The sequence below is a fragment of the Eretmochelys imbricata genome, chromosome 14 (genome assembly GCF_965152235.1).
Source record: "Eretmochelys imbricata isolate rEreImb1 chromosome 14, rEreImb1.hap1, whole genome shotgun sequence".
NCBI classification, from domain to species: Eukaryota; Metazoa; Chordata; order Testudines; family Cheloniidae; genus Eretmochelys; species Eretmochelys imbricata.
This window is the reverse complement of record NC_135585.1, coordinates 19,704,881-19,717,258: the sequence shown is the minus strand read 5'-3', so window position 1 is coordinate 19,717,258 and position 12,378 is coordinate 19,704,881. Positions and strand designations below refer to the sequence as shown.

Sequence of the window (12,378 nt, the reverse complement as noted above, 5' to 3'; positions counted from 1 at the left end):
GTCTCCCTTGCCCATGCAGTGTGCACACAGGGAGCTGCTTAAAGGGTTACTGATGAGATACGGAATCTGATATTTTCAGTATGCTGATGAACATCCAGTGCTATTGAGTTCCTGGCCCAATGTCTGAGGGAAAGTGGGGCATCAAGGAGAGCTAGCTGCCTGAAGCTTAATCCAGAAAAAACTGAGATTGTGACACTGATTAGTTGGGAGAAGCAACTGGAAGATATGGAAATGATAACATCTCCTTTAATTGAGAATACATACCCTCCATTTGTGACTTATGTTTGCAGACGGTAGGACTGGGGTCCTAGTTGCTTTTAGATGATCAAATAGCAGCAGTGTAGGAATACTTTCTTCACTAATCTGTGTCTACCTAGAGATTGTAACCATTTCTTTCAGATGTAGACTTTGCTACCATAAACCATGTTTCTGTCACCTCAAGACTGGATTACTGTAATGCACTCTTATATGGGGATACACCTTACATCAAAGTGGCAAGACAGAGCAGACCACTTATAAAGCAGGATTTTTTTGTGAGAAACCATGACTTCTGTGCTGCATATCCAGCACTGGCTGCCTTCAGGGTGGAGTTTGAAAATGTGGGTTTTGATCTACAAAGCCCTAAATGAAAAGGAGGAGAGGAAAAAGCGGGGTTGGTGTTGTTGTGAACCTGTTACAGGGCCCTGTTAAAGATTACCCCTATATTATTTTATCAAGGTTCATTTTGAGGTTATAGGTGTTCAATTGTTTAAATGAAAGTATCGTAGCCAAAGATATAAAGACAATTATATCATAAGCAGGAATCCTGCAGGAAAGTCATTACCATCCTCAGATCACAAAATGTAGATGTGCAATCAAAGTAAACAGGCTGCTGCAAAGCGTAATTTTTTTATTTCCATCTTTCTTTACCCCTCAGAACGTCCATGAAACAATTTGATGGTCAAAAACCCACAGATTAGTACATATATAGCCCATGCATATTCAGATAAGATTTACCGATGTTTGTACTGTTAACATCTACGTGAGGGAGGAAGGGGAGGTATCACTGTCATCCTCACTTCATACATGTTGAAAGCTGAGGCTAAGAGGTAAAGTGATGTGCCTCAGTGGCATACAGCAAATTACTGGCAGAGCCAGGATTCCAACCAGCCACATTTGATTCCAAACTTCCTGACACCCCTTAATTTACAGTTGACATTCTCCATATTATTACTGAAAAATGTTGCATTATCAGGCTATCAGATTCCAGGTATAAAGGTCTAAGCCTCCAATTCTGTAAGGACTTACACACATGCTTAACTTTTTTAGTTCAATGGCACTATTCAACTTAATGTTAACCATTATATATAAATTTGCAGGACTGGGGCCGAAGTAATTAGATAGTGGTATAAGCAGAAAGATATTTGCATGGTACCAAGATTTTCTGTGTAGGAGGAAAACCTCTAAAATTATACTGAAATAAAAAAAGGAGGCTCTGCCAAATTATGATAAGTGAACCATTTTAAGCAATGATAAAAGACATCCTGTATTCCTGACCTATACAGTTTTGGCCTTTGTCATTTTATGGAGACAGAGAATGAAGAGGAGCAGTACTGAAATAAAGAGAATATAAAGAATCAATAGATTTTCAAAAACAGGACAAAAGCTGGAGGCCATGAAGCTTTCACTGATGTGATCCTGGAGCTTTTCTCTATATATATATACACACTATGTACGGCTTTGAAAATTAACACTTTGTCCACTCTGTCTCAATCATTTCAACAGTATGGCAAATTACTTTAGTAGTGAGGCAAGACAATTATTTCAAGCCAGTGCCCTTCTCTAGGCACCTAAAACCAAAGTCTGGCGCACAAAAATTGGTTAACATAGAAAATAGGCAAGCTTTTCTATCCAGCCTTATCTTCTTCCAGTACAAGCACTTCAACAACATCTGATAATCTTAAATTAAGGGACTTAGGTGATCATTTTCGTTTGTTCAGTTGTTGGGTGGGGGCGGCAGTTTGTTTCAATTTGTATTTTACAATATATAAACTCTGCCAAAGTTCTTTACAACACCACTTGGTAGATTAGAAAAATGTGGCACTTTTTAGTAGTTAAAATACACATAACAAAAAGACAGTGTGATACATTCTACACCTTGGGGGAGCATACTGTAACCCCCATATTCCTCATTTTCATATAATCATGATCTTACATATAAAGCATGCCTTGTAAGGTATCAGAGGAAAGGTTATGAACTGCTGAAAGTCACTACTCTATCCATATATGTGTATCATTAATGCATATGAAATTACGAGAATTGTGTTGTATGGTGGTCACTAAAACATGCTATAAGTTGGAGAATCAGACAGATATTAGCTCCCCAGAGGCAACAGCAAAGAAAATAACCAACGCCCGGGCGGGGTGTCGAACAACCATTGTCCAGCAAGGGAGCTACAATGCAATGACTCACCTGCATGAGGCCACACCAGGGGAATTGCTCAACCTTGCTTGGAGAGACTCAGCAATGCCCCCCAGACATGTCTGGACTTGTGCTCCCCAAGCACATGGACTGAGGATATAAAACAGAGTGGACACATACCAGGCCCTTCTCCTGCCCTCACCTTCACTGCAAGGAATTAAGACACGGAGAAGAAGACAAGACTCCAACAGAGGAGATTGGCCCAGGTTTAAGGAACAAACCTGTATATTAAGGACTGCAATATCCAGTGCGGTGAGAAAAACTGCTTAATCTAGATGTTGCCCAGTCTAATAGAATTGAGAGTTTAGACTGCATGCTTATATTTTCTTTTGGTAACCACTCTGACTTTTTGCTTATCACTTAATATCACTTAAAATCTACCATTTATAGTCAATAAATTTGTTTAATTGGTTATCTTTATCCGTGAGCTTGTATGAAATGTGGGGCAATCTGCTCAGCTTCGCAAAGGCTGGTGTATGTCCACTTTCCATTGCTGAAGTGGTGAACTAATTAATAAATTTGCACTGCCCATCTTGAGCAGTGCAAGACAGTATATTCCTGGGGTACAGTGCTGGGAACCGGGGGCATTTGGCTGGTGCCTTTCTCTGTGTGATTCACGAGTGGCATTCATGCAATCTAGCTGGGTGTGGGAATCCACATGCAGTTGTGCTGAATGATCACAGCTCCTGGAGGGGTTGCTGCAAGTCTTTGTGAGAGACAGCCCAGGCCGGGGAGAGTTCAGGGGGCACAGTCCCAGGCTGCAGCCGAGGGGGGAGCCGGTCACAGTGTCCACAGGTTATATCATATTACTGTATATATTATTGGGGTTCAAGAAACTTACCATCTGCGATTCGGGAAGGGAGTAACAATCCTCTCCTGCCTAATTCAGCCAGAGCCAGACATCCTCCATGCCAAGAATTGTCTGTTTCCTGGAAACTAATTTTAGAACACAGAAACACTGTTAAGTTTAACTTGAGCATTTTGGGTTTTATCATGTGTAATCCAAATCACTATTTGTCTACTGCAGTTTGTATTCACAGTATTAGAGCAGACTTTTTTTTTTTTTTAAATACAGGAACCACTGCATAAATATTTTTTTTAAATGTTTGTTCTTTCCTACTTTAACTACCATGTTAATGGTGCAATTGTTCAACTGAATAAATAACACTGTGCTTAAACCATTTATTGATATAAACATACTCACCCTCAAATACAAATAAAAAGTTCAACTTCAGATACTCGTGTGCCAATTATTATCAAATCTCATTATCAAAAAGAAAATTATTTTCAGTAACCTGGTGCATGACAAAAACCAGGAGTATAAAATGGGTAGGTGGTACAGTGTATTAATATAATGGCATTCTATCTCCAGAACAAACACGTGCTTGTCTACATCAGAAGTAAAATATGAGAGAGAGCAGACTTCACACTAAGCCATAGTGGATTTTTATCCACAATACAAAAAACATCAAACAAACTGGCGTGACCTGCAGTGGCTGATAATTAAGATCTAGAGCAAGAATACCAAAAGTGATTCAAGATTTAGACACTTTTGCAGAGACAGCAGAAACAAATGAGGGGGGGGACTTGTAGAATGCAACATCATATTCACATGAACATTTTATTTTGTATTAAGTTAATAATAAGAAAGAAAACCTAAAAACAATACGATACCACTAAGAATTCTAAAATTTTCAAATTTAAGATCCTCAAGGATCCTCAATACATTCACTTTTAATATTTAGTAATAGCACGATATTTACAAAGTGTAGTTTCTTTGAACTACACTAATCAGAGCATAAATCTAATTTTTTAAAACAGAAAAATGCATAGTTACAGCCACGATTAGAATATGCATTCTTGCTGGGACTGTCAAAGGTGACCCAGGGAGTTGGGCACCTTGGTCTCCTTTGTAAATCCCAGCACCTCAGTACAGGTAAATCTAGTTCATTCTAAAATACAAAACACAGCACATTAGATTTTTACCTTTCAATAGCAAAACCCACACCAAAAATAAAATAAAAAAATTCTAACAAAACAACAAAATAAAATAACTCCTATAAACTAGTCAAGCTGTTTCTCTAAAAGGCTGGGCAAGAAGAGGAGAAATGATTATTTTAATTTGTAAATACTTTGGAGGAGCCCATATACTGTGGTGATATAAGCACATATAGACATAGAAAATCCCGCATATTAAAACCACAATAGTCAAATTAGTAACTGAAAAAAGTAACAGAATATTTTCTTATCTTGGACACCAACCAACATGTGCAAAGAAGTTTGTAAACCTTTGTAGTCCAAAACCTTGCATATTAAAAAAAAATATGTTTGTGCTGCTTCAATTGCTAAGGTATCACACACTTTCTAAGTCATTCAAAGTAAATATCACATACTAAAGTCTAATCAGAGTTTTCAATGAGAATAGTTTTCTGTCTATGCCACTAGGTACATATGCAGTGAGTATGAAGGAAATAATTTTCTTCTAGCATTTCCTTATAAAAATATTTTCTAAGAGTTTTAAATTGGTGAAAAATAAATACTTTGGTGAATTAATTGAGCTTCCTGAGACAAAAGGACAACAGATATCTAAGTGCAAAAAAAATCATTAACTTAGGTTAATTCCATCAAGTTCTGCTGGACTTCAGATCTCATATTAAAGAGAAAGATTTTTCTCCCTCATTATTGTGAAGGCAGTCTTCATACTCAAACTTTTTTTTTTTTTTGCTCTGCAACCACACAGATAGAAACAATAGCCCTAAAGAAGCAATCCTCCCCATCTTATAATGGTTTACTAGCTTCCACACGTGAAGCCAAAACATTCAATTTATTATTGAAAATCATTACCAAAGTTGCTGAACTAAAATTAGATGCCAATCTAAGCAAGTTAAATGTTACTTCCTATTAGATAATATTAATTAACAACAATAATAATCTGCATTACTCAGTGCTTTCACATAGATATAAAAGTAGTCATTAAAAATATCTTTAATCAGTAACAATATTTAAATTAGGCATAAGTAATGTGGATTATGGATCCCTATCAAAAATCCCCCATCACTCATCACAAACATGTCTGAAAAACTATAAGGTAGGCCCCTTTCAAAAGTCATGTGTTGAAATATATTTTATCATATATCTGTGCAGTTTCAGAAAATATCTACAGATTATCTAACCATTTATTTTGACCTAGTTTTGTTTATTTTTTTTCTTATTATTCACATAATTAAATTAACATATTTCAGAATGACCCATCTTATATCCAGCAATTACTGGCATTAAATTATAAAAGAGTAGGGCCAAGCAAAATACAAAATGAAAATCCCCATTGGTATTCAGTTTTTTTAGGAGAAATTTTGTGCAAAATTCACAGCAGATTTCTATTTTCCTTGCCTACAGTACATCCTATTAATGTGTGAGAAAAAGGAAGTCACCTATTTACTAATTAGATTATTAATCACCCAGATTTGAAAAACAGATCTTTTTAAAAAAAAAAATGAAAATATAGCAACTAACTACTGGTCTTTGAAGCGCCGAGTATAATTTATAGAGTGGCATTGGGACCTGGTGTTTGAGGGGCTTCATCTCCTACAGAGAGGTGGATGGGCCAAACCTGAGCGGTGCTGTGACCACATGATCCAGTTTGCAACACCTGGACAAGAGCAGCCCCAGCCCCGCGGCACAGGAGCCACCGCTGCACAGTGAGCTCACTCTCCAACCCCTCGACCAGGCTGCACCTTTCAGTAGGCACACTATACTTTTGTATATGTTGATGAAGCAAAAACTACATTATTTAGTGACCTGTGACTTATTTTTTTCCCGTCCCTCTGATGTGAAAGTTTCCACACCAAAATCATAACCTTACTAATAAGATATAGCAGAAGTGTGATCAAGTGCCAAGAATACAACCAGTGTATGTAACTTGACATTCCCTGCAGAACAACCTGGGGAGGGGGAGGAATACCATATTACCACCTGGTACTGCCTCCAATATCACCCTGCACCACAGACAGGTCACTGCAATTGGTCACTAAATCTTCTCCCCTCCCATCCTCTTGGTATGAGCTTTTGCTTCTACTCAGTATTCCACAGAAATTCCATTCAGGCTGATGAAAGACTAGAGAACAAAGTGGCCAGGATTTCAGCAGAAGTCTTTAAAAAGGCTGTCTTGCTTCAGTCCTTTTCAAGAGCAGCTCTTACAAAACCTGTTCCCTCTGCCTGTCCCGTCTCCACACAGCACCTTTCTACACAGTCCTATCTCACAGTAATCCTGGCCACCAGGTTCATCATCTTCATTCCCACAACAGCACTGCAAGCTTCTCTTTGTCCAGGACCATGTGGCATCCCAGCAAAGACAACTGGAAACATGAGATGGAACAGCACACCAGTGGCAATTCAAAAATTTTCTGTACTCCGTACCAGGGCTAGAACTGCAGTTGATATGATGCTTCCTCACTAGCCCATGCCAAGGCAGACTGCAGTCCAGTTCAGTCCAGACCAGCACCACTAGTATAATCTCTCTGATCTGTTTTCCAGCTAAGCATACATCTTGAAATCAGTTTTTGACTTGGATTTTGTTGTTTATTAAACTGTTAAATAGCGAGACTCTCAAATATACATTTGAATCTGTACATTTGCACATTTGTCATGAAAATTCTTCATATTGACTCAAGCGACTCTTGTTCAAGTAGATCAGTTCCATTCTCACTTCTCTTTATGTACATAAACTAGAGTATCTCATCTTTACTCTTCAATTCAAGTAAATGTTTCTCCAATTTAATTTATTCAGCATTGCCAGCTCATCACAAAATCCAAGATGGCAATCCTGTGAAGGAGAATCCAAGGAAGCAACTGAAGCTACTTATTACCTTGTATAGTTTTATGAAATCTAGTTGTTAATTAGAATTCATCCAGACAGCTAAAAAATACAAACAGGCTGTGCTGAAATAGTAACTTATACATACCAAGCCTGAAGTTGGACACATTGAAGAATTTTCTATTGGGTCTACTTGCTAACCAGTTTGCCACACTTAGTGCTGATTTACAAGTCTTAGCCTCTCTGCATAAGGTCTAGTTATATCCTCCAGCACAAAATGGATATGTACCTACCGGATGCTTCTCCATTGCAATTTCCTTGCTACAATACAAAACAGAGGAAAATGTTTCCCATGTGTCCGTTCTACACCTATCTCAGATGAGATAAGCCAAGGAATGCTAGAATTATTGCCATTGCTGACTGAAGTCGATATTCCAGCATTGTGTCAACCACCCTAAATAAGGCATTTTTATTCTAGTATTTTGGGAGAAACCATGGGAGAATAATTGTGAAAAAAGTCTAAGTAAAGTGCAAATCAGTAACTAAAAAAAAGTCAAGTGTTGTGAACACTTAAGTACAATTAACTAGCCATGCTCATATTGTGTTAATAGCGGGCAGCTATATAGCTATACTACCCAAGCCCATCTCTCTCTGAATTTGATTTCTGAAATGTTTTGAGGTTGGGTTTTGTATCTTTTTAAAAAAAAAAAAAAAAACCTTGAGGGAAAGTGAAGCTTTCTAACCCTGGAGCAATGAAACATCTCACTAGTCTGGTTCTTTTTGTTGACACAGTGTGGTTGCTTAGCCACCTAAGCTGGACAATTTTTTATTGGGCAGCTCAAGATTCTAAGCGAAACTCATTCACATGCATAGTATATCATTAATCCACAGGCCAAAAAAAAATAAAAATAAAAATAAGCCCCACAGAATATCAACTATCATGATGGTTTAAAAAAAAAATTGTATGTGGGGCGGGGGGGGGGGGGAAGAATCACAAAATTTGTGACTCCCATAGCAAAAAGCAACATCATATGTATTAATTAGTTCCTTCTGTTTTTTATTATTCTTCTTACTCACTTACTCTCTGGACTGAAGTGTAATATATAATATGGTTTCCCTCTTCTTGACCCAGACAAAAATACATTTTCTACATATTTTGATTGACATTCTATGGAGACCATTATTGCTAACAGTTTCTGAGTATCCTCAGAGATTTTAAAAGGTATATCTAGTACTTTGTCCCCAGAGTGAGATTATCTGAGTATAAAGTATTTACAAATCTACTCCAATATTCAGAAAACAAACCAGGTTTCCTGCTACACAGAGGGCATGTTTATTTGGTGAGTTAGTATGCAGCAAACTGGGGTGTAACTCTACAATGCTCTAGCCTGTTGCAGAATAACTAGCTGGGTATACCCTCCGATCATGTGCTAAAAGTTCCATAGTGTCCTTTGTCCTACTGCTGTTTCATTCTTAGACATTTCTTTATTTGAATATTCCCATTATAGAAAATTCTTACCATGTTTTATTTAGTTTGCAAACGGTAATCTGCAAGCCAACATCTGACACACAAAAACAACAAGGAGTCCGGTGGCACCTTAAAGACTACCAGATTTATTTGGGCATAAGCATGACTCCATGCATCTGAAGAAGTGGGGTTTTTACCCACGAAAGCTTATGCTCAAATAAATCTGTTAGTCTTTAAGGTGCCACTGGACTCCTTGTCGTTTTTGTGGATACAGACTAACATAGCTACCCCCTGATATCAGACACAGTTACTACACTCCTTAAATTGTCCCTGGGCATGCTAGAGGCTGCAGAAAAGAAAAAAACACATCTAAGGAAGAACATTTAATACAGACTGGATGCTTGCAAAGTTGCCTACGCTGAGTAACAAAAGGCACATATGGATCCTGAATGCAATAAGCTGATATAGTTTTTAGCAAGACAACCATGACCATACACTTCCACCTCAGAAAGCCAAGCATTACTTATGAATGTTTAACGCTAGGACAAGTAACCTGTAAACCAAACGTACACGTACTCCTCAGCTTTTCTGCTGATTCTAAACACAATAGGCAACTTTGGATGGGAAGAAAAGGGTTTCATAGCAATTTAGTTTTCACATATGCAACAATTCTGCTCTTACATGTACAAGAAAACATTCCCTCTTTCTTTTTATACTTCTGAACCAATTTTGCGGTGTTCATGAACATAATACATCAGTACTAGCCAGAGTCACAAACAGTGTAGGAGGACACTGTTCAAACTTTCCCACACTGCTCTGCCAATGCACCTCACCCCTGACCTGAAAAATGCCACATTGCAAGTCATAGCAAATTATGCCTACATAATTTGCTGTGTGAAGAAATATTCACTGGATACTAGGATAGGAAAAACCATCAAGTTCAATTTCACATACAGCATATCAGAACTTGAACACAGATCTGTCATGAAAAAGTTAGTGCACTAATCCAAACCACCTCCTACCACCACAAAATTCTGTTTTATTCTTTCAATGAGACCCTAACAATGAGGTCCAAACTTGCATGGACATTAAAGTTCCAGTAGTACTTTTCACACATGTAGGTGTTTGCCCCATGCCCTTGGCCAAAATTCCAATTCTCCTTATTGTTTTATATGTGCTATGGGCCAGTTGCCTGCCTGAATGTTGCCCTCCCACTCCAGAAATGGCCACATGGCAGCTGTGAAATTATGTACACAGCATAGGAGCATTTTGAGATCCAAGGATGCAAGCTATTGCATAAATACAAAATAGTATTACCTAAAGCAGTCCAACAGAGATCCAACCACATCATCAGCTAACTCTTTTGGAAGCCTTCCAGTTATTCTACCAATCCTGCAAAAAAGAGAAGAAAAGTGATTTGCTGTATAATTACAGTAATTTAAGATAAAAGTTTACACTAAGATAACAGGATTCAAACTACAGACGACACAATGCATTATTTCAACAGTGTCACACTAGGACACAAATGTCAGACTACAAGCTGAAAAGCTACAAAATAATGTGCTTAACAAAGAAATAAGATTTTCAAATGGAAAAGACGAAAACGTGGACCAGCCAACTGGGAAGAAACACTATTGCAAAAAAGCCCCAAGTAAAATCCTCACACATCATTCCAAACTCAACCCTAGTTAAAATTTCCTAGTTCGCTGCCCCACCACTTCTACCTCCATCCAAGAACACTAGCAGACACGGGCTCCATGTCATCACTTGTGTTGCAACCATCATAAATAACCGATAACACTGAGAAAACAACATGCAGTTATTTAGCCCTGGGAAACATTCAGCTGTTATGCTAATCTATTAGTTTTAAATTAAATAGAAGAAACCTACCCTTTTGCAGCAGACCATCTCACAATGGTGTCTTTGTCTTTCAATCCAATCAGCAATTGTTCTGTAGAGAATATTATTTTAAGCAAAGCAGATTACTCCAAGTTCTTTAGAGCAATTCTCCACAAATGTTCAAAACTCATTTCCTTATTATCACAACCAGCTCTTAATTTAAACAAAAACATTTGTACCCATACTTGTTATGATTGTGACAAAAATGAAATTTGAAGCCACAAAAGCAAACAAGGGGTATTAGTGCTTTCTGAATAGATGGTAGCTCTGTAATTTAGCACGGCGATTAAGGATACATCTACACTGCACTCAAAGTTGTGACTGCAGCACGCGTAGCCATCCTGACATATCCAAGCTATCTAGATCAAAGCTAACAATACCAGTGAAACCAGAGCAGCAAAGGCTAGCCTCTTGAGTACATACCCAGGAAGGGGTCCCAGGCAGGCTGGTATAGCCCAAACAGCTAGCCCATGATACCACAGTTTCACTGGTATTGCTACCCAAGCTAGATAGTTCAACGATAGCTTGGGAAATGTCTACAGGTGCTTCAGCCAGACCTCTGCTTGCAGTGCACACATAACCCTATGTCTGCTTTTGCATATCTTAGCTGAGGCCCTGAGGCAAAGGTGAAAGAGAGGAAAGGGGTAACAGGCACTCAAATAGAAGGCTACACTGTCCTGCTAGAGAGCCTACAAAACAGCCAGCACAGGACAAAGAGAGGGAGGGACACATCGACAGACAGTCTCCAGCACTAGCCAGAGAAGAATATGGCCAAATGAGTCAGGGAATACAATGAATCTGCACATCTCTCTTGCCTATACTGTCTGGACTATTAAAGCAGCTCCCACTGTGCAAACTCCCAAAGCGGGGAAATCAGTGGTACTGCAACCTGTTTTCTTACGCAATTAATTGTCCCTGGGATGCAGGGGACAAGGTTGGGGCAATGTTTACAGAACAGTTACTTAACCTACAGTAACTGTGGTTCTCTGAGATGATGTTGTAGTCAACATGGATCCCACTATAGGCACACATGCACCTCAATCATGCAAGTTCAGAAACATTTTAATAGCTGGCACCTCTGGATCACACATGCAATATTCCTGTGCTCCCAGTGAAAGCAAAAAGGGCTGGGTGGCTGCAACCCTCTCAGATGCCTTGCAATTCAAAGACCGTAGTTGCTGAGGACTCCTAAAAGCTTCAATAGCAGCAAGCAGTCAATTATTTTCAGTATTCAGGCTCTGTTGCATCTAGATCATGTTGGACTGCCCATATAGAGAACCTTTTCCATTTTGGTTAGAAGGACTTTCTTATAAATTGCTTTCTGCTCTGTCCAAGAATTTCCTGAACTTGTCAGTCTCTGTGAGTAATGCTGAACCAGCCAACATCCAAGCCCTCAGACTTAGTCACTGTAGGTCCAGGTGCAGTATCTGACCATGATTCTGGGATATTATATTCAGACAAGCTGGGAGATTGGAAGGAGGGAAGGGAAGCAGATCACAGCAGATTGATATCCACAATAAGTCTGACAGCCAAAACTGCCTTGGTCAATAAGGTGTGGCCTTGTCCCATCTGTCATTTGGATATCAGCCTGGAGTTTGGGGGGGATCTGTGGAAAGGGATATATGACATCTTTATCCACTGTAGCAGAAAGGAGTTTGACAATAAGCCCAGGCTCATGCCTTCTCTGGAGCAAAAGATCAGGCATTTGGTATTGTCTTTCATGGTGAAAAGGTCTAT

The 12,378-nt window shown here is 38.8% G+C and overlaps 1 protein-coding gene across 1 annotated transcript in view; it reads right to left on the bottom strand.

Annotated features, from left to right (window-relative positions):
• TBCD (tubulin folding cofactor D) overlaps positions 1-12,378 on the bottom strand; it is a 252,362-nt gene that overhangs the window by 192,582 nt on the left and 47,402 nt on the right. Inside the window, exons 12-14 of the mRNA XM_077833123.1 lie at positions 10,633-10,693; positions 10,060-10,134; positions 3,303-3,397 (exon numbers count right to left, since the gene is read on the bottom strand). Coding sequence (XP_077689249.1) covers positions 3,303-3,397; positions 10,060-10,134; positions 10,633-10,693 — 231 coding nt within the window. The remainder of the gene's footprint in view (positions 1-3,302; positions 3,398-10,059; positions 10,135-10,632; positions 10,694-12,378) is intronic.